This window comes from Zootoca vivipara, chromosome 16, assembly GCF_963506605.1.
Source record: "Zootoca vivipara chromosome 16, rZooViv1.1, whole genome shotgun sequence".
NCBI lineage: Eukaryota > Metazoa > Chordata > Lepidosauria > Squamata > Lacertidae > Zootoca > Zootoca vivipara.
In genome coordinates this window covers 39,042,460-39,067,311 of record NC_083291.1, presented here as the reverse complement: position 1 = coordinate 39,067,311, position 24,852 = coordinate 39,042,460, and the positions used below count along the sequence as shown (strand labels likewise).

Sequence of the window (24,852 nt, the reverse complement as noted above, 5' to 3'; positions counted from 1 at the left end):
AGCAGGGGTGTTAAGGTTAAAAGAGACCCCAACCAACAAGCCCCATGCCAGATGGGAGACTCACCCTGGCCAATGGTGACTGTATATGGACTGCGGGGGATGGGGATCCCCCCAAAGGTGATGTAGATGGTGTAGGTGCCCTCCAGAGTGGGCTTGTAGGTGCAGCGGTAGGTGCTATTGCCTTTATCCTCCAGCTGCTGCTCCACTGTCCCTTTCTTGCCAGTCGGATCTTGGATGATTACCTCGATTTCCCCAACACCGGCACCTGGAGGGGGGGATTAGCATAAGTTGAAAAGAGACAGGTGTTAGGTGGAGATAGTTCATGCAACCTTAAGTATTCAATTACAGGGAGGCCTTTGATCTGGACCAAGAACACAGCAATGGGTTTCCAGGGAAAAGATTAAGCCCTGCATAGCTCCTTGGCATTTTCTGTAGTTAGCAGTGCTACACAAGAGAAACATTATACAAGTTTTGCTTGCTCTACATAATTTATGTAGGAATTGCAGGTTTCTTGGGGCAGCATTTTAAGAGCAGAATTCAAGTGCTGTTTATACCGCATCCCTACCTTCCATGCTTAGTGCACCCTGTAGCCATGCACCTAGCAATTACACACATTTAAGAGCAGCCTTAAAGCTTGTTTGCCGCGTCTTTCTAGCTAGTGGAGAAAACACCACAATGTCCCCGAGTTAAAACTTTGCTATGTTTCAGCCTTTGGTAACAGACCCCTTTCTGAAAGCAAAGAAATGGAAGATTTGTTTGCTACCATTACTGTGGGCTGCAAGCTATGCTCTACTTAGCACTGGATAAGCTTCCACTAGGATTTAGTGGGAGACCTTTCATGCTTGGAAGATGCGGCCAACAATTCAGACAGACTTGCTTGGGCAGCAACTATTCTGGAAGCAAAAGGTACTCATCTTCAGCCTCAAGAGTTCAGAGGAGACTGTTCTAACATCCAGCTATAAATAAAAATGAAACGCCAAGACAAGAGACCAATTGTTTGCAAAGGGCTGTTGGGACAAGGAAGTTGCCTTTTGCCTGAAGGGAGAAGAGCAGAGACTTTCAAGGCAGGCAAGGAGAGATGGTGACATTCTTGGATAAGAGAATCAAGGATGACTGATCTCAAAGCAAGCTCTACTGTGTACTCTGAATCATTGTTTCGTTTCATATCCTGCCACGTTGAACACAATATTACTCAGGGCAGTTCTGAATTCACAATTACACACATGAAAGTTAAGAACATGTGGAATCATGAAACTGTATATTCCTAATATAAATGTCTGATCATTCTGCCTCCTACTCTATGGCATGGTGAAGCAACAGGCATAATCTTCACCACAATGTTGACCAACTAAGGCCTGGACAGCAGGAGCAGGAAGCAGTTCCTCCAGCCACAGCCTACCTTGGAGTCAGAGTGGGGCTGTTAAGCCAACTAAGCTGCCACCCAATAAGTCCCTGGTTCAAACCCTCCTCCAGCCTTAGGCAAGCTACTCACTCACAATCTCTTCCTTTTAGTATTCTCTGTAATCCTTCCCAATAATCTTATTCGAAGCACTGGGCACTTAAAAATGCTATGCGTAGCCTGACCTGTTCCCAACTTGGAAGCCCTCCTACCCAGAGCTGTTAGTCTCTGAAGACATGTTGCTTTGACAAGCAACTCTGAAAGCAGGAGAGCTAGAAAGGTTCCACTTTAGTGAGAAACTGAAGCCTCCAACACAATTAGAATCATAGAGTTGGAAGAGACCACGAGGGCCATCTAGTCCAACCCCCTGCCAAGCAGCAAACACCATAAAAGCATTCCTGACATATGCCCGTCAAGCCTCTGCTTAAAGACCTCCAAAGAAGGAGACTCCACCACACTCCTTGGCAGCAAATTCCACTGCCGAACAGCTCTTACTGTCAGGAAGTTCTTCCTAATGTTTAGGTGGAATCTTCTTTCTTGTAGCTTGAATCCATTGCTCCGTGTCCGCTTCTCTGGAGCAGCAGAAAACAATCTTTCTCCCTCCTCCATATGACATCCTTTCATATATTTGAACATGGCTATCATATCACCCCTTAACCTTCTCTTCTCCAGGCTAATTACTCAGTTCATAGTAAGAAAAGTCTCCAAAGACAGTTCATTGCTAAAAATTCAAGTGTCCCCAACACAGTACTTCCTCCCCCAGGCTTGCTGGACTGCAGTTCCCATCCTCTGACCATTGGGACCAAGAATGCTGGGGCTTGATGGGAGCTGTAGTCCTAGAATGCACCAGGTTGGGGAATGGTGGCTAAACTATAACAAGTTTCTAAGAAACCAGCCAACTACGTCATTTGCTTTCAAGCTGCGTCCAGGCTTCAGCTGGCCAACACCCTTCCACCCTCTCAGAATCAGCACCCCTCCCCCATTCACTGACCAGCAGTGAAGATCTCAAAGTAGGTGGTCTTGTTGGCAATGTTGCCCACAGGCTCCAGGCCAGGGCCCTGGGCAGTGACCTTGCTGGCATCGCCGTGCGATTTGTCCACATTCACCTCAAAGGGGCTCTTGGCAATGTGCTGCCCAGCAAACAGTACCGTCACCTGGAGCAAAAAGTGAAGGTCGTCAAATGCTGATCAGTGAGACGAAGGCCCAGTTCCAGAATTTTCTCCCAATCACCTACACACGATATACGGACTCTTACCTTGTGGACTCCTGTCACCTTTGGCACATACCACACCGAGAACGTCCGGTTCTTGTCATTGTTGGCAATGACCTTCGCCTTGAGGATAGACACAGGAAGTTCAGTAGTGGCTGGCATTGTACACCCCACCCAAAACACACACCCCCAACTCTTCCGCCTCAATGCCTGGCCATCCAGACCTCTAAGGACACCCTCCCAGGGGGACTCACTTCTTCCCGATGTCCAGCAGGGTCCTCCACATAGACTAGCACTTCTCCCTGGCCAGCACTGATCGTTTCAACGGTGAACTCTGCCTTCTTCTTCACCATGTTGCCTGTGGGCTCAATGCCTGTGAAATGATCAGATACCGTAGTAACTGTACCACCCCCTGGCCCGTGACGCCATCAACTTGTACGGCAGTGGTTCTAGCATCACCTCCACTGTACAGTCTGAATGACCTCAGGAAAGCCCACACATGCTAGCTGGAGCTGATGGGAGAGCCACAGAGATGCTACAGAGAAAACCATTGCAAGGCAATCACAGGGTGTTGCAAGGAAGAGGTTAAAAAAGCATCCAAACACCTTTAAGTCGAACCCTATGGGGCAGCTAGGGACCCAGGTGGCACTGTGGTTAAACCACTGAGCCTAGGGCTTGCTGATCAGAAGGTCGGCGGTTCGAATCCCTGTGACAGGGTGAGCTCCCGTTGCTTGGTCCCAGCTCCTGCCAACCTAGCAGTTCGAAAGCACGTCAAAATGCAAGTAGATAAATAGGAACTGCTACAGCGGGAAGGTAAACAGCGTTTCCATGTGCTGCTCTGGTTTGCCAGAAGCGGCTTTGTCATGCTGGCCACATGACCTGGAAGCTATACGCCGGCTCCCTCGGCCAATAATGCGAGATGAGCGCGCAACCCCAGAGTCAGTCACGACTGGACCTAATGAGCAGGGGTCCCTTTACCTTATGGGGCAGCTATTCTATTCACAACATCCTGGGTCCCCAGAGATTGTTGGGCTACTATTCCCATCATCCCTGGCCATTGGCTAAAATAGCTGATTATGGAAGCTGCAGTCCAGCCACATCTGGGGAACCAAGGTTGAAGAACGCCATCCTAGAAAAGATCCTAAAACCCACCTGCCCCCACTGTGGTCAATCTCCCAATTGTGTAAGGAGTCCTCCAGACCCTCCTCTGCACACATGTAATCCCGAGCCTTTACCACCTGTTCCTGGACTCACCTGGCCCATAAGCTCTGGCTTTCTTGGGGTTCAGTTTGGGCCTAAGGGGGGCTCCTGGCTTTAGCTTAGCTTTGGGGAACTGGGAGAGGTATGTCATGACCGAGTGCTCATCAACATTGGGGTCCACAATCTCTTCAGGAGTGATCACCTACAGAGGAAAAAAAGGAAAATAGCTGGAGACAGCAAATAAGAGCCAAGTTTACCTCTCACACGCCAGGAGTCAAGTACAGAATAGGCACAGGATGCAGCCTCCCAAGAAACCCATGACTTGCTTTTCAAAAAGCAGACTTCTAGCCCTGAAGGCTGCAGAAGGGGCCCTAGAATGTAACTATTTAAAGCATTTCTGGGAAATCTAAGCAGCATCCTGGGGTGGGAGGGTGGAGGTCAAGGGATAACACACCTTGGGACTCTACATTGTTCACTTGCCCCTGGCCAAAACTGGAAACAGTAAACACTTTTGCCAATACCTACCCATAGCAGAGTTCAGCTTAACACAAAGTTCTGTATAGCACAGGCCAAGTATCTGTGCTGCTTACCTGCGGGATGCCAAGCCAGTCGTCTGCTTGCTGCATGGCCTCCCGGGCATTGTTGACAGGTTTGCTGGCATCCCACGAATCCCAGTCAGGGCACAGACCTGTTTGAGAAAGAGTCCAAGCTCTTTGTCAGTCACACACAGTAGTAACACTTCCTCCATACAGATCTCTGGAACAGCGCTCTGGGGCACTGTAGCATCCATCCACAACGTAAGGTAGAAATAAAGCCGAAGGAGCAGGTATCCAGCACAGGCAACCCAAACCCTCAGCGGAATATTAGACCCAGGGCCAAGATGGAGTTGCCATCAACGACAAGGGTAGCCAATGAGGTGCCCTCCAGATGATGATGTACTCCAACTCCCATCAGCCCCAGCCAGCGTGGCCATGGTCAAGGATGATAAGAGTTGTAGTTCAGTAACATCTGGAGGGAGCCAAATCGGCTACTCAACTAACACAGGAAGTAGTGCTGGCCTCCAGCACCCATGTCAGCGAGTCAGAAGAGGCCTCCTTGCAAACCTCTCAAGTTCACCCTCCCACCCCCACATGGAACAGTGCTGCTCCTTCGCTTACCTGGGGCACAGCTGTCAACAAGAGCGCCTAGTGCCCGGCCGCTCTGCCAGTCCCTGCTGAAGTTGGTGATGGGCAATTGAGGCAGTTTGTTTTGGATCCAGCCCAGCAGTCGCTGCTTGGGGGTTTGCTTCTTGGCCTCTTCGTCATCTTCCTCATCCCACATGGGCATGGAGATAGAGTAGTGCAGGATGAGTGTCCAGATCAGGCCCAGGATCAGCTTCAGATTCCCATCCACAATAGCTTTGCTGTCTGAGAGTCAGAAGCACAGTTCAGCATTCGCAAAAGAGGACAGTGACCTGGACTTTCAGGGAAGAAGATGAGCCCCACTCAGTGACATTCTAGGGCTAGCGCCTTCTCCGCTCAGAATTCTCTCCTTTAGTAGGAGGAAGGCCAGTCTCTACACCTAAGGAAACCCAAGAGGAAGCTTGCAGGCAGTTTCCACTGAGGAATAAGTCCATTCCCACCTCTTACCTCCTCAATAGATCTGAGACCTACAGAACAAGCTTCTAGCAAGAGATTCTGTCCTTAGGGGCATGAAGAAGTTGGTGGGAGGGATTTCAATGAAGAATGGCCATAATTTGACTGCAGGTAATGTGTTTGAAGAAACTTAAAAATGATTTTAAAAGTGGCCTGTGTGTGCTGGTTATTACCATGGCTTTTTCACTCATTGGCCACTCCCTGCCACTTTAGACGCCATCATTACCACCGACCATGTACAAAGAATGGCTTTCCTTTATACAGTCTCAAGTGACTCTTTGGTAGTGTCTCTTCCACATCTACACTTCCCAAACCTCATCTTAAAATAACAGCGACAACAGAAAATAAACAAGTTGCAATTGATACTCGACATACAGTATTGTTCTTGCTGTGGATTCTGTTTATTATTTTTATCCCCTGCTTCATCCAGGGAATTTTGAGTGGCATACATGGTCCATACCCCCTCAAGTTTCATTACAACAACCCTGTGAGGTAGTTTTGACTGTGAGGGAATGATGGTCTCAAGATCACCCAGTAAGCTTTCATGATGGAGTAGAGATTTGAATCTGATCTGAGTACAGTTCTCCAGCCACTCGCAATGGCAGTCAAACTTTATGCAAACTACTTTAAAACCTGATAAATCTGAAAGCACCTGAAGCTGACTGGATTGTATTGGGCTCAGTGGCTATAGCCTTGCTTCATTTTCTCCTTTTCCTTGCGAAGTGTGGTGAGATGAAGTATTACTGTAGCTGTGAATCACACTTGGGTACACTTACTTGGAAGTAAGGACCCACCGGCATTAGACACTATATAAAAATTGGATCACTTTCAACAGTCATGGTATTTCCCCCTAGGAATCCTAGGAAATGAAGTTTGTCAAGGATGCTGTTAGGTGACCTCATTTCCCTCACAGAACTACAACTCCCAGAGTTATTTGGGGAGAGGGATTGACTGGTAAACAGTAGGTCTGTGAGGGGTAGTGATTTCCTACCAACTGTTAGCGGCCTTAACAAACTACAATTCCCAATATTCTTTGGGGGACACCATGACTGTTAAAGTCGTATAAAAGTGTCTGCTCCTGTACCCAACACCCTTTCCCCTTAGAATATTGGAAATACAGGGGTACCTCTACTTACGAATTTAATACATTCCAAATGCACATTTGTAAGTTGAAAAAAATTGTAAGTCGAATCCCATAGGAATGCATGGGGAGAAAAAATTTGCAAGTCGAAGCAACCCTATCTAAAAAATCGTAAGTAGAAAAAAAATCCTATCTAAACCGCATCCAAGATGGCGGATGGAGCTCCATTCGTAAGTAGAAACATTCGTAAGTAGAGTTACCACTGTACTTGAAACAGGTCATAAGAGTCATTCTCTCCCTTGCCCTCCTCCTGAGGTAAAGTCGACTGTATCCAGGGATCCTTCAAGAGGTGATGCCCCAACTCTAGAATGCCCTCCCCAGCTCAACATATCTGGTGCCAACCCTTCATTGAGTTTCAGAGACTAGGTAAACATCATTTTATTTGCACAGGTCTTTTAATTTGTTTTCTTTTAATAACAGTATCTGCTTGCAGTTCAGTTCATTTTAACGGCTACAGCATTTTTGCCACAAATTTAAGTAAAGGAATACTAAAACACAAAATTATTTATATTGAGTCCATTTATCTGTTCAGGAGCAAGTCAGCAAGTGTTGAAAAAATCCACTACTAAACATGCATGTGTAAAATGGCCCCCACAGTTAAGTCCAATTTTGCTACAAGGCCTTAAAGAAACACAGTCAATGAAGGGTTGTGGGGGTGGGAAGTTATGTTGTTTTGCCCCATGCCCTTTGTTGGCCCCACTTTATTTATTTCTATGCCCGTATATGCATCTCTTATGTAGAATCTCCTACAATCTTGTTTGCAACATACTGCCATGAATCCCACAGTATGTGGGCTGTTACCAAACACAGATTTTTGTTACCTTGAGGCCTTGAAGAAAAAGCAGAAATGTTGCAAAGCAAAAGCATCACTCAAGCAGCCCTCAATTCAGGTGTTCTGCAGGGCTGATGGTGTGCCGACTCAAAAGAAGAATTTGGCAAGTCAGAAGATGTCAGGGAGGGAATTTGGAGCAAAGGAAGATAGGGGTGGGAAGCATAGATGTGGAGGGGACACGACCCAAGAGCCGCTTGGTGAAACTGTATGAAGGAATCCCACCCTTTGGGTTAAAGGCAATAGAAGAGGAAGCAGCAGCCACAGCAGTAGAAAGAGGCCTGGACAGGATTGTGCAGCAGCAGACTGATGTAAACACACCAGATTCAGGGAAACAAAGAATTCCTTCAATGCACTGGCCTCCTGCCAATATTAACCTCTCCAGAGACTAGACACAGCAGCTGAAAGGGGCCCAACTGTTCTTCCTCAGCTCAGGTTCAGACAAGTCTTCCACAACCTTCCTCTAAACCCCAAGGGGCAGAGGCAAGCTTGATAAAGCTGAACTCCCACAGGCAACTCTTCATGCGCTCTAAGGAACAGCCCAAAGCCCTGCCCTGTATTCCCTTGCCTTCCGTTGTGGCACCACCATTATGGGATTTCCTCCCAAGGGAGGCCCACCTGGCCTAGTAATGGTTTGCCTTTTTTCAGCAGGCAGTGAAGACATGGCTATTTTCAAGGTCAGCATTGTACTGCTTGACTACGTTATTTATTATGCATTCTTCTGCTTTTAATGCATTTGACGTTGTGCATTCTTTTATTCTATTTTTTAAAGCCGGTGTACAGATCCTATGGGATCCGGAGCACAAGGTATGAAGGAAGAATCAACCTCCAGATAGCTACAAAGTGAAAGAGACTGATGAAGATCAAGGCAACAGAAGAGAACCTAGAATGAATTCAAAGCGATGGTCTAGACCAGGCACCCCCAAACTGCGGCCCTCCAGATGTTTTGGCCTACAACTCCCATGATCCCTAGCTAACAGGACCAGTGGTGGGGAAAAATGGGAATTGTAGTCCAAAACATCTGGAGGGCCGAAGTCTGGGGGTGCCTGGTCTAGCCTCAGAAGCACAGAACCTGTTCCTAGGCGTAAGATGGGAAATCATTTCATTGACTCCCAACATGGAAGTGAACCCATGTCCAAGACGTAACCTGCACCAAGCCAAGGGCATCCTAAGTGCATTATGTGGTGAACTACTCTGATTCTCCAATAAAGGGTGGCACCACAAATGTAATAAATAATTCCTGCAGCTGCACAAACACAGGAAGGTGGTATTCACTGAAGTAGGAAAAGGCTTCTTACAAGTGCATGAGGGGTGTGGGTGGGTGTGCACACAACAGAAGTCAGAAAAATTACTGACAAAACCTTCCAGTGGTTTGAGGTCAGGTTTTCAGTGCCCTTTATATTTATATAGACCCATAGAACAGCAGAGCTGGAAGGTAGCCCAGGCATCCCCAAACTCGGCCCTCCAGCTGTTTTGGGACTACAACTCCCATCATCCATAGCTAACAGGACCAGTGGTCAAGGATGATGGGAACTGTAGTCCCAAAACAGCTGGAGAGTCGAGTTTGGGGGTGCCTGATCTAGCCCAGCCCCCTCCAATGCAGGAATCTCAACTAAAGCATCCCTGACAGCATCCCCCCAAGCTGAAGGCAGCCCTGTATCGGGAAGTTTTCAGTGTTTGATGTTTCATTGTTTTTTCATATGTGTTGGAAGCCACCCAGAGTGGCTGGGGCAACCCAGCCAGATAGGTGGGGTGTAAATAATAAAATTATTTATTTTATGCTTAAAAGCCTCCAATGAAGGCATCTACATGCTTCTCCACCCCATAACAGTAGGGGGAAGCAGAATTATGAAAAATGTTTAACTTGCATAATTCATACAGGTCAGTTGTCCTTTTAGTATGGAAAACAAGCAACTCTGTTTTATGGTCCATGAAGGAAGAAATTAAGTATCACCTTCTGGCAGAATATACTTCACACGTTTACAGGGAACGTGCTCCACAAAGCAGGTTACATGAAGCTTGTGGCTAAGGACCCCCACAGTGACAGGACCGTGCATATGTGCTATGTTGCATGTGCTATGAAACGGCTTTTTGCTACAACAGAATCTCAGGCTCAAGGGCCAAATGTAACCCTCAAAGCGCCTCTATCTGCCACTGAAACTCAACAGGTACTGGATGGAGAAGAGTGTGTATTTGTAGATACTGGCCTAGTATACAAAGCTAAATTTTACATTTGCCGTGCTGGCCCACCCCACCAGCACCATGAGGCTCCCATAGGTTGGTGGGATGGGAATGTGGCCCTCACGGTTAAAAAGGATCTCCCTCCCTTGGACTACAGCTTCCTAGCATTCACACATGTGCTACTGCCACACAATATACACACTTGGATCCAATAGGCTTCAGTCCATTTCCTACCCAAGCAGTCTGTGGCCTCCAAGTAGTTAACACGACAACCCTCAGTAGTATTAGAGAGAGCTGCTATTCTCCCTCCTCGTCTGCAGCAGATTGCAGGATCTGGTTACAGGCAACATGGAGCGAGTACCATCCTGAAAAAAAGGCATTTTCCAAGCTTCCATCTGCACTCTTCCCTCCCCATCACACACACTTTTAGTTTTGCCCTCCATATCCACTGAGCCCCATAGCAGCTGGGAGCATTCAAAAGGGCAGGCGTCAGGGCCAGCCTCAAAGCTGGAGAGAGGAGCATTCAACACTGTCCAGCTGAGTAAGCTATAAATTGCAGAACAAGCATTATCAAAGAGGACAGGAGGACCAAAGGGCTTCTAAGACCCAGAAACCAGAGCCTACAGGGAGTGGCCACAGATTCACCAACACGAGGCCACATGTCCCCTCCCTCCCCGGGAGCAGAGTCCCAGTCAAGCCATCCTGCCTACACAAGGCTAGAGTAGCCAGGATGGGAGCCCCTTCCCATCAGCTCTCATGCACGTAAGCTTATGTTACTGGAGTGCCAGGGCAGATGCAGCCCTCTGGCAGGATTAAATACGCCATGCTTTTTTTAAAAAAAATACTGCCCCTTCTTTTTCCTGGGTGGTGGTGGGGAGGAATAGGGAGAAGGCAAGCCATCACATCCCAGCCACCTCCCCACCCGGCTCTGCACCGCCCACCCAGCCACAGAGCAGACCGCTCCAGCATTTTTTAGCCTTATATGGAGTGGCCGGCAGGCAGCAGCTTCTCTGTCCCAACAGGATTCTCCTTCCAGGGGGAGGGAAAAGAACGCCCCCTCCACATGTTAGGCCTGGTCCCTCCCTCTCTGCCCGCCTTCCCTACATCCTGCCTCTCTGCGAAGAGGAGCAAAAGACCCCACCCAGCCCATCCTCCTCTTCACCCCAACCCAAGGAGGAGGCGGTGGAACAGGCAGGCACACCCAGGCACAGGGTTGCCCATCTCTAGCCTACAGGCATGGTTATAGTGTGCGCACACCCTTCCACTTCTCAGCAACTGCTGCCAGACCTTGTCTGAGTCAGAGTCTGTGGCCCAGCGACTGACTCACTGCATCAAAGGGCAAAGCAGGATTCTCATCTCCCACTGTCCTCAGGGTCTTCCTGCAGGCTCCAGGGGGGGGGGTCAAACAGAGCAGGGAGCAGAACACTCTGTCCAGCTATTGCTGGACCACAACTCCCACCCTCCTTGACCACACTGGCTAGAGCAGATGCAAGTTGGAGTCCAACAACTTGGGGCCCGTTTAGAGCATCACTTTTACAGTATCCCTTCGCTGGGCCTTATCTTCCCATAGAGTACAGCTTTACAAATGTTACGCACAGCCACCACATTGCTGCATATCTAGCAAATTTACCACAGCGGTCAATCTAATCCAGATTTTCCTATCATTACCAGCTCGCAGCCGTGTAGAGCACCATCCAGACAGATACACCAAGAGGGCTTCATCAATAGAGGGGTTCCTGCAGCAACATTAACAGTCCTCCAAGTGCACATGGGCAGTTGCCAGAAATAGTATTATTAAAATAATAATAATAAAAAACCCTGCAACTTCAGGTAATAGGTGGTTTCGTACCTCTGGATAGCCATGAGCACAACTTAAGACTTTAAGATACTCAAAGTAATTAGGCCTTTGAAAGCTGTCTCTGCATTACAAGGTGTGTTGCCCCATCTTTACCCCAAGATATGGAGTTCCTGGTCAAGTGGACTAGGAACCACACCAGGTCCAACATAAGGTAACACAGGTCTACACTTTTTGTGTCAGATCCACCTAATCCAGGCATCCCCAAACTGCAGCCCTCCAGATGTTTTGGCCTACAACTCCCATGATCCCTAGCTAACAGGACCAGTGGTCGGGGAAGATGGGAATTGTAGTCCAAAACATCTGGAGGGCAGAAGTTTGGGGGTGCCTGACCTAATCGTAACCCACCAGTACTAAGACCATCCAAGGATTCAACACACTGCCACATTTTTGCAACCCTGGGCCAAACATAGCTAAAACAGGAGGTTTATGAAGACCCTGCTGGGTTGCATTTAGCTTGCAGAGTCACAGGCCCAATTTCAGTGAATACAGGGAGCTACATGTGTTGGGATGTCAACACATCCCAGCTGAGACCAGGTCATTACAAACTGTGATAGTGTGGGAGAGAGCAGGAAAGAGACCAGGGCATCAGTACAGAAAATACATTCTGTTTATATTGGCAACATAGATTGACACCAGCCATTCCAAGAGCCAAGGGATAGCAGTAGGAGATGACTGTGGGTGTTTTTTTTATTATTATTTTTACAGTATTTAGTCATGTCGCTCTTCTTCCACCCAAGTTTGGTCTAGTTGACTTCCTCAACCTGGTTATAGTGCAAAACATCTGGAGCACATCATCAGGTTGGATAAGTACCTGCCCCCCGCTCCTGAGGCTGTAGGTCTGATTCCACCTTCACTTATACATAGCAAAGGGCTATGGGAAAACCCCAATCCCAGAACAGGTTATGGATGCTCATGACCCTGAATCAACAGTGGGGATGTCTGGCCCCTGTGAATGGTCTGGGAAGAACAGATGCTTCAGCAGTGCTGAGGCTGAGCAGGCATGATAAATCTGAATGAGAGGCCACCGGAAGCTCCCTGCAAAAGCAAGGGATGCATAAGCCATTGGTTTTTCTGAACAGCTATTGAGACTTCCAGGATTCCCACATTAATGAGTCAGACCTCAACTAGAATCAGTTCCTCTACCAGGCAATGCAAGAGACAGGCTGCTCAGGGCCAATGTTACATTGTCCAGAGACACACCCATCCACAGCCCTTACCGCATGGAGTTTTTACCAGCAGAGCCACCACCAGTCCAAACATAGATGGCTGGTAAGCTATGCAAAAGGCTCCCTTTGCTGGGACCATAAATACCAAGCATCCAAGCCAATTCAAGCTGCCCAAGCATGGAAGAAGTTGAGAGTCACCAGCCATTTCCAAGAAAAGGCTGCTCCTATTATAAGGCAAAGGGCAATTAACAGTCATTTGCTTTCTTGTATTTCTGCCAAAACAGGAGACACTTGAACTTTTGCTTCAGGAGCTAGGGGTACATGGCAAAGCAAGGAGAATACAAGGACCAGTGAACTGAATGCAATCTTCGCTCAGTACACATAATTCCAATGTGAGATACTATGGCCTAGTTTACATACAGTGTTAAACCATGGTTTAAATAAACCTTAGTTAAGGTTTGGTGTTGCATACAAACCCAGCCCAGCACCTTAACTACAATTAGCTATAGTTTTGTTAGCAAAAATAAGCCATGGTTTGTTGCTGGTTGTTGGTTTACTCACCTTAACTATGGATTAGCATTCCATACAAACCCAGACAGTTCATTAGTTATGGTTTATGTATGAGCAGCTCCAGATCTAAGGAGAGATAATGAGGCTCTCCCACAAACTGGGTACTTAAAAGACTAACCTAGCTAAGAGCCCCGTCTTAAGGTCTGAAGCCATAGCTTCTTTCTGTGTTATTGTTCATCCACCAGGATCTGTCCCCAGCATGTGCCACTGTAGCAATATCCCAGACTACTATCAGACCCTCAAAGTGTCCCCATTTTGTCCCAGTTTCTGATTTGACCCTAGAATGTCCCACTTTTCCTTAGGATGTCCCTATTTTCATAGGAGAAATGTTGGAGGATATGTACTAGGGCATTACTGTGGCTGGAAGGGCTGAAGTCCCATCAACTTCCTGACACCTTTCCTTATGGCAGAATCTTTGCCCAGACTCTGCACTGACCCAAGATTTACCCCAAAATCAGAGCAGAAAAACAAAGGCTTCAAAGGGCTGCCGCTAGTGATCTTGAGAAAGCAGATATTGGCTCAACCACATCCCACTTCCACTTCTTGGGCAACTCCCCCCCCCCCAATGTAGCAGTACAGTAATTCAAATTTGATGCGGCGGGTGGGGAAAAAAGGAGAAAGCCATTGTTTGAGCTTGGAAAATGAGCGTGCGGCGCGTCAGGAGCTCGACCGGCGATTCAAAAGGCTCAGCCGAAGGCAAGCGCCAGGCCGCCCCTCCTCCCATTCCTAAATAGTTAACGGGCCTTTCCGAAGCGGAGCGCGCCGGGGTGGGCTAGGCCAGAAATGGAGGGAGGGCGCGCGGGGCGGAGGAAGGGGGCTGGTGGGTGCAGCAACACGAACCGAGGCCGGGGCTAAAGGAAAGGGGGCTTCCCCCCTTTTTTTGCAGACTCCAGACAAAAAGCCTGAAACCGGAGCCGCCTCCTGCAACCCTCCCCGCCACGCCCGGATGCAGCGTCCTATCGCCAGCCCCACCCCTCCAGCCTGGCCCTGGCCACTGAAGGCGACCTCTTCGCTTTGCGCCCCCCTGCAGCTCACACGCGACTCTGCCCAAAAGCCACCCCATGACTATAGAAATGGGACCCCCATCTCCGAGGCGGCCCCGATCTGCCACCAGCGGTCCTTCTCTCCCCCCCCCCGCCCAACCCCGTCACACATACCGCGAAGCTTACGCACGCCCCCTTCGCGGGAGGGGCCAAGCAAGCGCGCCCCTCTCCTCTTCACCTGGGCCTCGCCATGTAGAGAAGAGCGGGGTGCCCTTCCAGTCTCCCCTCACCGTAAAGGACAGACGTGGGGGCCACCGCCTCCAGAGATCCTGCACTCCCCCACTTTTAGGATCGCCTTTTCAGGTCCCCTTTTCGCCCTCTCCGCCCCCCCCCAAATCTTTGCGCGCGCTCTCCCCGAACGCCCCCGGCTCCCCCTCCCCTCTTTCGCTGGTACTTACCGATGGAGACCAGCTTGATGTTCTCTCTTTCCAGAAACTCCAGCGCCACCGAAACATTCTCCAGTTGCATCTGCCGGAAAGTGGGGCGAGTGTTGTACTTGCGCCCCATCTTCTTCTGGCTCAGCACCTCGAGCAGCGCGATAAGGCGCAGCCCGTCGCCCAAGTCCGTCTGCAAGTTGGCGATGCGCTTGTTGACGCATTTCAGGTGCTCGTTGCACCAGCGCGTGAAGGTGTTCTGCTGGATCTTCTTCCAGGGCGCGTCCTCCGCCAGGTCCTTCTCGGTGGCCGGCATCTCGGCAGCGACCTCCCCCTGGATGCTGTTGCTGCTGCCGCTGCCGCCTCCTCCTCCTACGCCGCCGCCGCCACCAACTCCTCCCGCTCCTGCGGCCTGATGGAGTCGCGCTTGAGAGCCGCTCATTATAACGGCTGGGCTCGGGGTGGGTGGGACCCCGGCGCTGGGTAGGTTGGGCCCGCCGCGATTAAAGGCGCAGGATCCTGCAGAACGACAGAAGAGAGGGAGGCGGTGAAGTTAGGCGCGGCCAGAGGCGCAAGGCGATGCTAACAGAGCAGGGGTGGTAGCGGCTGAAGAGCCTGACACACGCCCACCTCGTGGGCAGCAGAGACTACTGGGCTCCAAGGAGGCAGGAGGGCAGTGCGGAAGAACCCCCGCGGCAGCAGCAGCCCCACAGAAGAAGCGGCGAGCGCCTCCAAGCTGCGCGCATCTCCAGGGGCTAGTAGTCGGACGGGCGGGGCAGGAAGGAATCCCCAGACTCGAGGCTTCTGCAATCCTGTGCAGGCTCACTTGGCACACAATCCCAATTGGGAGTGCGGGGGTGAAAGTGGAGTGGGTTCTACTCTTGAGTAAGTTTATATATAGGCAACAGCTGCAAAAGTGCCCAGCCCTCTTAAAGGTGGGTCAGCGAGCTTAGGGAGGGGTCCTGTAAAAGGAGTGAAGCGACAGATCTGCGAAAAGGGCAAGCTGTTTATTGGACACGGCTCAGCCCAAAGGAAGCCTCCATGTGCAAAATCAGTATACCTGTAAGGAGGAGGGGCGCGCGGTTGGCGGATTGACTGGGCAAGGGCTTCCCGGAGGCTACTTTGGGAAGCAGGGTGGACCAGGCTATAAACCAGGCATCCCCAAACTGCGGCCCTCCAGATGTTTTGGCCTACAACTCCCATGATGCCTAGCTAACAAGACCAGTGGTCGGGGAAGATGGGAATTGTAGTCCAAAACATCTGGAGGGCCGAAGTTTGGGAGTGCCTGCTATAAACCTCTCGGGTCCCTCCAGCGGAACTCTCTCCGTAAGCTCTTCTAGAACACATGGGCCTGGAATTGCAGGGTGCCATGGCCTTTCCTTTTCGTGGGGCCCTTTGGAGAGGGGGAAGGGATCAAAAGGAAGAGGGGGGGCGTTGCTTGGGAATTGCAGCCGGTGCCAGACCCGTTCGCTCATTCCACACCTTCGAAAGAAGGCGCGAGGCGGGAGAGCAGCTGGGGAAAGAGTGGAGGGCGCGCCTTCCGTGGGGCCTCCTTCTTCCCCCCCGTACCCACCACTTTTTAAAAGTGAGGATCTCGGGCACCAGGCGCGAAGATCCGGGGGTGCTGTGGTGGCAAGGCAGGAGGAACGGCGCGAGAGGAAAGGTGTCCGCGCCCTGGAAGACCCTGATCCGATTCCCGGCTGATCTCTCTCTGTCTATCACACACACCCGGTCACAGAGAAGGAAAGGAGACTTGCCCCATGAGGGAGGCAGCTCTGAAGCGGTGGGATTCCGCGGTGAGCCCCCCCCCCCGCAAGCTGGAAGGCGCCGGAGAAATACCACCGGGCTAGTAAGCACACGTCTCCCGAATTCCTGTGCAATGAGGCCCAGCCGGCGGGAGCTGCCCCTCGCCTGCCCCTTCTGCTCTCCTGCCGCCCCCCCTTCCGCCCCCGCCCCGGCCGGCCCTGCGCCTCTTTTGGCTCAACTGCGGCTCTGGCTGCCCTGGGTGTCTCCTCTTCCTGGGACGGGTAAGATCCAGGGTCTCTTTCTGTGCCTCCCTCCCTCTCGCCCTCCAACAAGGCAAGGCGACAGGGCCGGTCTCGTCTTGTCATCTGCTTGCAGCTTCTCGCCCGCCCGCCTGCCCTCCCTCCGCTGCGCTCTCTTGACACCTACACGGCTGAGCTGCTGCTCTAGGATCGCTCAGTCAGTAGAGCATGAGATTCTTAATCTCAGGGCTTCTACAAGAAGCAACCTTAAAAAAAAAATCAAAGATCCTTACCATATATTAATTTCCTTTATAAAGAATTAAAATACATGAATATTTGTGCAGAAATTACTGCACAAACTTAATTCAATTTCAATAAAAAATTGTTTAGAAAAAAAATCTCAGGGTTTATGCCCCACGCAGAACAAAAGATTCCTGCATGGTTGGGGGTCAGACTAGTTGACCCTCGTGCTCCCTTTCTATTTTACGACTATACAAGCCATACAGAGGGAAGTGGCTTGGGGAGAGGCATTCTTTGATGTGCTTTCGAACTGCTAGGTTGGCAGGAACAGGGACCGAGCAACGGGAGCTCACCCCGTCATGGGGATTCGCACCGCCGACCTTCTGATCAGCAAGCCCTAGGCTCGGTGGTTTAACCCACAGTGCCACCCGCGTCCCAGAAAATTAACTAGAGCCAACCAAAAATGGACTCATGTGAAGCCACCAGTCAGACTATTGAGTGATTTGGCTCCGGTATTGTCTACTCTGGCTAGAGTGGCCAGGGACTGAACCTGGGCAAAGTGTGTCCTGCTGAGCTGCCATCACCACTTGAAGTTATGCTTCTTGATGTCGCCACATCACTGCCTCACTCTTCCCATTCCACCAACAGTGCTAAGAAGAGCCAAGGTGGTCCAATCTCAGCCTTCTTACTTGTTGAAACTGGGCCAGGTGTGTAGGGGTGTGTGTGTGTGTTTTGCCATGGCCTTGCCAGTCTGTTCCAACTTGCTATGTCACTCCCATGTCACAAAGCTAAAGAGACAGGGAGAGACCTCAGGGAGGAGATGTGCAGCTACAACCAGGGCCGGCCCTACTATTGGGCAGAGCGAGGCAGCTGGTGCTGAGAGACAGCAAGGCCAGACCAGTGCCAGACTTCCAGGAGGCTCTTGGCACAGTGCCGTGGATGATGCTTCCTAACAAACACACAGCAGGTTTAAAAAACAAAAACAAATCACCTACTGCAATGACAGCAATTCTGCGGCCTATGCATTTGTGGGTAAATTCCGATAGTGAGCAACCGATAGGAAGCTGCACCTCCACCCACTGCGAAGATGGTCACCCAGAATTCCCACGAGGCTAGTGAGTGGCAGCACAGCCAGGCCACATGGGTAAGCACATGGCTTCCCCAAACAGGAATCCTGGGAACTTCACTTCCTATCCCCCTTAACAAACGACAGTTCCTGGAATAAAGTTACATGCTTAAAAGGTATGGCACGCGCAAAATAGGTATCTTTGTGCACACTACAGTGTTTTGGGTTTTGTTTTTACAAGACCCTGCTTAATAAGACTTCCTAAGGTCCGTGGCTATTTTTCTATAAAAAGACGTGCCGGAGGTCACCTTGTTCCCTTTGAATGGCAATGGCCCCCACATGAGAGGAGCTGGAACTGCTCAGGTCCAAGGTGGAGGGGTGCCTTAACAGAGGGCTGAGTAACCTGCGGCCCTCCCGATGCTGTTGGACTCAAGCTCCTATCATCCCCAGCCAGTAGGACAGTCAGAGGACGATGGGAGTTTGAGTTAAACATTGGAGATCAGAGCATTGCTGTGCATGGAGGGAACCAGGCGGGGTCCTGCTTGTGTTGTGTATTTCGTAAGAGTCCCTCTTGCTGGAGGAGCAGCACGCGTCTACAAGTGGAAAGTGTTTGTGTTTCTGCCCCAGCTCCCATCTCTGCCCTATTCATCATTCCCCCCACATTGCCGTGATTCAGCAAGCTGCGGTGGCCTAACGGCTTTGTCAAACCCGCCCCAGCCCCACCCAGACTTCCTGAGACGGGTTTTTTTGAAAGTTCTTATTTTGTACCAGCTCCTGTGCACCCCACCCTGGGACTTCCCCATCTTGCAGGGCTGGGGGAAGGTCGTGGGCAGATTAGACAAAGCACTGTGCGCAGTAAGGGGACCCCATTGCTAGAGAAGATTAGAGGACGTGCTTAAATTCTATCATAGAATCATAGAGTTGGAAGAGACCACAAGGGCCATCCAGTCCAACCCCCTGCCAAGCAGGAAACACCATCAAAGCATTCTTGACATATGCCTGTCAAGCCTCTGCTTAAAGACCTCCAAAGAAGGAGACTCCACCACACTCCTTGGTAGCAAATTCTACTGCTGAACAGCTCTTACTGTCAGGAAGTTCTTCCTAATGTTTAGGTGGAATCTTCTTTCTTGTAGTTTGAATCCATTGCTCCGTGTCTGCTTCTCTGGAGCAGCAGAAAACATCCTTTCTCCCTCTTCTATATGGCATCCTTTTATATATTGGAACATGGCTATGTCAGTATCCTTCTTGAACTGTGGTGCCCAGAACTGGACACAGTAGTGCAGGTGAGGTCTGACCAGAGTGGTACTATTACAGTGGTACTATTACTTCCCTTGATCTAGATGCTATACTCCTATTGATGCAGCCCAGAATTGCATTGGCTTTTTTAGCTGCTGCATCACACTGTCGACTCATGTCAAGTTTGTGGTCTACCAAGACTCCTAGATCCTTTTCACATGTACTGCTCTCAAGCCAGGTGTCTCCCAGCCTTTCAATTTTTTTGCTCAAGTGTAGTACCGTACTTTACATTTCTCCCTGTTAAAATTCATTTTGTTTGCTTTAGCCCAGTTGTCTAATCTGTTAAGGTCATTTTGAAGTGTGATCCTGTCCTCTGGGGTATTAGCCAACCCTCCCAATTTGGTATCATCTGCAAACTTGCTCAGGATGCCCTCAAGCCCATCATCCAAGTCATTGATAAAGATGTTGAATAAGACTGGGCCCAAGACAGAACCCTGTGGCACCCCACTAGTCACTTCTCTCCAGGATGAAGGGGAGCCATTGATGAGCACCCTTTGGGTTCGGTCAGTCAGCCAGTTACAAATCCACTGAATGGTAGCATTGTCTAGCCCGCATTTTACCAGCTTCTTTACAAGAATATCATGGGGCACCTTGTCAAAGGCCTTGCTGAAATCAAGATAGGCTACATCCACAGCATTCCCTTCATCTACCAGGCTTGTAATTCTGTCAAAAAATGAGACTCATTCCATCTCTATACTGTTTATCTGGATGGGGAAGATATGAAAGCATCTGGCCCTGTCAACTGTGAAGAGATTCCTCTTCTAATTCCAGTTGCCTTGGACTCGGCTTACTGGAGCGACTCAGTGACAGGGTGGTAGTGGCAAAGGAACACAGCACATGTTTGGTGCCACCAGTGGAGACTGGTCAGGGCAAATGGGGCATAGCCTCCCTTGCACGTCAGGTGATGGCTCTGGCTCCTTGCCTTCCTCCCTACCCGTCCCCTTGGGCCACCACCAGCACTGCATGGCTCTACCCCACAGGAGAAGTGGGTCCCATAGCTCAGTGGTGCAGCACATGCTCTGCACGCCCAAGGTCCCAGGTTCAACCCCCAAGCTTCAGAAAAGGCTGGGAGAAGCTCCCTGCCTGCAACCCAAGAGAGCCGCTGCCAGCCAGTGTAGGCACTCCTGTGTTAGATGGCCCTACAGCCTGACTTGGTATCAAGCAGGTTCAGGGCCAGTCCTGGCATTGGAACATCAACAGGCTCTGACAGGGAGGGGAGGGGCCAGTTGGTTGAGCATGAGGACAGGAGGTGCTGTCTGTGACCATCACCTTTCTCCTTGGTTTGGTCAGCCCATTTCCTGCCCTTGGAGTCATGCAGCCTCTTGGCGGCCTCCTGCTTCAAATCATCTGCACTCCCACTGCAGTGGCCTCGGACAAGCCTATCTTTCTCAGCCTCCGCTTGCTCCCCCTACTTCTGCAATATGAGGAGTAATACTACTGGCCTACCACGCAGGGTTGTTATGAAAGGGTATGAAGACAAAGTGTGGGATGCTCTGAATGACTGTATAAGTGTTCCTGTCCCCTCCATTGTTCTGCCCAGCTGAAAAGAGAGAGAGCAAACGGGGTGGGCGTGGAGCTAGCTACTGTAGGGAAGGAAAAGAGTATGTGGGTGCCCCCTGCTGGTCAGGCCAGGAATTGCCATAGTGCACTTTTGTGTCTCACTGAGTGCTTGGTCCCTTTTAAGAATCAAGACTGAGGGTTAAATTCCTCACACACAGCCTGTTTGCAGACAAAAATGCCCAGAGGTCAGCATTTAACGTTAAATTTGACAGGCCTCACGCCTGTCTGCAAGGCTTTATCCATGTAAATAACAGCATCTATATAGCACATTTCAAGTGCTCAAAGCATTTTCATGCATTTTCATTAAGTGAGTCTTACAACCACTGTGGTGGTGTGGAGTGTCAGACTAAGACTAAGACCAGTCACCAGACAAATCACCACTCAGCTATGAAGCTCACAAGGTGACCTAGGGCCTCTCACTCATTCTTAGCATTTTCTCCCTCACAGGGTTATTGCGAGAACAGCAAGGAGAACTATGTCTGTCACCTTGAGCTCCCTGGAGGAAAGGTGGGAGGTGGGATATCAGTTTAATGTATAAATATATAAAGTAACAATAAACAATATCTCTACAAGGAAAGCTGGTATCATCTCCCCTTTATTCCAAATTGTGCATACACAACACTAAGAGTTTATTAGCTTGCCTAAGCTATGAAGTCAGCTGCGGGGATTTATAAGCAAATGATACACTTGGTGTTTAAAACAGATATCAACATACAGTTAGTTGCTTACAGTAAAAGGCTAGCCAGGCTTACTCAAAAGTAACCCCTACTGATTCAATGGGGCTTACTGCCCCAGGTCAGTGGCATTAGGATTGCAGCATTAGTCAAATGACCGGTGGCACATTCCACAGCATACAACTAATTAATGTTATGCTTGCTTCTTTTTTCCCAGCTGCGTATTTGCGCACTCGTGCGCGCGCACGCACACACTTCCAGATTTGCAGTCCTGGGGGCAGATGTGTGGAGAACCATATTTTGCAATTAGTGATGTCACTAGGAACCATTCAATAGCACCCTCTGATAGTCATACAAAAGAGAAGTGTATCCAGTAGTTTTCAGATTTTAGTAGGCACTTCTTTAAGCGCTGTAAACCCTCTGGGAATCTAATTTGTCAGCTAGGGCAAGAGTGGAGGAAAGGAAATAAATGTGTATCAGGCACAGTCAGTAAGGTTAAAGTTGCTTCCATGTGTCTGAAATGTATGGCTGCTGTTCATGCACACATATAATGGGAACAGATTTCCCCCCAATGTACATTTTGCATGCGGATTGAAGTGGAGAAAAACCACAAGAGTTTAAATGAGCAAATACACATGCAGCACTTTTAGCTGTGAACAGTATGCAATTATTTAAACAAATGTTGTTCTTGCAATATGAAAACATTGATCAGAAAAAGATTGGGATCCCATACTGTGTGTTCAAGGGATGCGGGTGGCGCTGTGGGTTAAACCACAGAGCCTAGGGCTTGCCGATCAGAAAGTCAGCGGTTTGAATCCCTGCGACGGGGTGAGCTCCCGTTGTTTGGTCCCAGCTCCTGCCAACCTAGCAGTTCGAAAGCACATCAAAGTGCAAGTAGATAAATAGGTACCGCTCCAGTGAGAAGGTAAACGGCATTTCTGTGTGCTGCTCTGGTTCGCCAGAAGTGGCTTTGTCATGCTGGCCACATGACCTGGAAGCTATACGCCGGCTCCCTCGGCCAATAACGCGAGATGAGCGCCGCAACCCCAGAGTCGGTCATGACTGGACCTAATGGTCAGGGGTCCCTTTACCTTTACTGTGTGTTCATGGTTGGAAAGCCTCGCCATTTAAACAAATGTGCACCACTCACAATGGAAACTGCCATGCAGGGGTATTGGAGGGAATTAATTCTTTGCATGCAGGACACAATCATTTATATCCATATTCTGGGTATGCATACTGTATATACACTAAAGTTCTTAGAATGATTCTCAGTCATCCATCCCAGTCATGGTGGTTCATGACTGGGCAGGTCAGGCCTGCTCAGTGCCTTTTCTGTTGGTGTTAGGAGAGACAGTTCTATCAGGGCATTTTTGGCATCAGAGCCACTTAGAGGCTTGCAAAGCAGTTTCATTTGTCCAAGTTGGCTTTTAGTCACCATTGGCTTATTACAGGCCAGTCAGTGGGCCACCCCAAGGATTTTGGCAATACTTCTACTGTAGCTCCCCATCCTACCAATCAACATGAGGCACAATCCTCCAGGAAGCTTCCCTACGTCAGCCCCCACTGAAGTGAACAGGTCTACTTGTGTGCAATTGCTGTCTGTCTTCCATACCGCTCCCCAGCCCCATAATAGCACCCCAAATTCACCATTAAGTCTGCAGCCCCACCTAAGCTCAGGCTTCTGCAGTCGTCGTGAGCACACTCAACACCTGGTGTGCCATCACAGACGTTCAAAAAGGGAAAGTTGATTCTTTAACATGCTTACAGATTATCACTGGCACTTTGTTTGCTGAGTGATGCTTTTAGGTATCAACACAAGTGAGGCTTCCCCCACTGGCAACTGGTGCCAAAGGTTCACGTAACTGGACCCTGAAATATGCTCATGCTAGGGCTCTGGCATACCTCCAAGGGAAGGCAGCTCCATGCTGTGGTTCAGCGGTGACCTGCTGTGCATGTCTTTGGCCAGCCAGGGGGCAACAGCTGCCCAAAGCAGCTGTGCCCCCCCCCAACAATCTGAGAGATGCACTCCAGCCGCAGAGATAACACTCAGGCTCAGCCATGGGCATGGCCAGGATTTTTTTGGGGGGGGGAGCCAAAGTTGTTGAACATTTTTAGGAGATTGCCCACCCCCCCACCCCAAGTTGTTGAACTTTCTTTGGGAAATCATGGGTAAATATACCCCCAAATATACCCCCAAAGAGAACCTCAGTTAACACAGTATTTTCAATGCTTCTCTATAATTTTGTGGATGGGGGGGCAACTGCCCCCTGCCCCCCCTTTGGCTATGCCCATGGGCTCAGCCCTTGAAGGTATCTGCACAAGTCTCCAGCACCCGCCACAACATTGCAAGGGTGTGTGTGTGTGTGTGTGTGTGTGTGTCATGTGCCCTCTTGGATCGCACACACCGCCTCTTTGGAACCCTTAAAAGTAGTGCAATAGATTGGGCTGCTTGTGGAGCTGAGATGACCATAGGACATCCAGATTTGGTACAGGATGCTATTTCTTAATGCGTTGCTCTTGGCCGATCATGGAAGAGACTTGACTATATGGTTTCGAAAGCTCATTGAGCTTCCAAGGCACTTGTGTAAATACAAGCTGGGCAAACACACACACACACACACACGGATCAGCAAGAAGAGGAACCAAAGACACTCCTCTACTACAGTATATTATTGATCCTACCCCACCCAAGCAGTCACTACTCATCAGTCCTGATCTATAGAGCTCCTTTGGTGAGCATTCATTTTGAGAAATCAATTTCCTTGTGGTGCAGAAAATAAACTTTAAGGAACGCCTTTCATCTCCCTTCCACCTTATGGCAATCCACTGAGCAGGTAGGTCTATGGAAAAGGCTTGACAGGGTGGGGTGGGGGGAGTGTTTAGTAAAAGAGATGCATGCAGTTCCGAGGTTCTATCAATAGGTGGCCCTCTTGACTCCCTTCCCAGCTCCCCCCTCCCTCTTCTTCCCCCCACTGCTCCTCCTCCTTCAAGCAAGACAGAAGAACTCCCAGCCTAGGGACCTGGCTTCATATTTTCCCCTTATTTGGAGAGTTTCATTTCTTTGGGTTTTTAAAATAACCAGCCAGACCCTCCCCAGGGCCCTGGGGGAATAGGGATATTGCAGTGGGCTGCGAATCAGGGCAGAAGGGTGTCAGTCAGCTGAGGAAGGGAGCACTGGGGGTGGGGGTGCAAGAAGGCTATGGCTTGGTTGGGGTGGGAGCAGTGTGGGTGTCTACCAGAGCAAGGGGGGCCCCAAGCTGTCAGAAATTAAGGCTGAAGCAAGGGTGGTGGGCCAGGTTCTTGGAGCTGGTGTTCGAAAAGAAAAACAACTCCTTTTACTCTGCATGACCTAATGTGGAACAACAGTCATCCCCCCCACCCCCACCCCGATTCTGCACTCCTCACCAGGCTTAAGAATCCCCA

General features: G+C 49.8%; 1 protein-coding gene and 1 long non-coding RNA gene across 5 annotated transcripts in view; both read right to left on the bottom strand.

The window, feature by feature from the left end:
• The window catches only part of LOC118075210 (filamin-A), an 87,249-nt gene that overhangs the window by 56,625 nt on the left and 5,772 nt on the right, over window positions 1-24,852 (bottom strand). For all 4 annotated transcript variants that reach the window (XM_035097093.2, XM_035097095.2, XM_035097094.2 and 1 more), the window contains exons 2-9: window positions 14,630-15,124; window positions 4,967-5,215; window positions 4,400-4,497; window positions 3,864-4,011; window positions 2,864-2,982; window positions 2,655-2,732; window positions 2,391-2,553; window positions 65-265 (exon numbers count right to left, since the gene is read on the bottom strand). In XM_035097093.2, coding sequence (XP_034952984.2) covers window positions 65-265; window positions 2,391-2,553; window positions 2,655-2,732; window positions 2,864-2,982; window positions 3,864-4,011; window positions 4,400-4,497; window positions 4,967-5,215; window positions 14,630-15,047 — 1,474 coding nt within the window. In that variant the 5' untranslated portion in view covers window positions 15,048-15,124. The remainder of the gene's footprint in view (window positions 1-64; window positions 266-2,390; window positions 2,554-2,654; window positions 2,733-2,863; window positions 2,983-3,863; window positions 4,012-4,399; window positions 4,498-4,966; window positions 5,216-14,629; window positions 15,125-24,852) is intronic.
• LOC132591281 (uncharacterized) lies at window positions 8,174-14,618 on the bottom strand. The gene is made up of 2 exons (XR_009556895.1): window positions 11,783-14,618; window positions 8,174-11,638 (listed from the first exon to the last, which is right to left on the bottom strand). It is a non-coding gene; the product is annotated as an uncharacterized LOC132591281 (long non-coding RNA).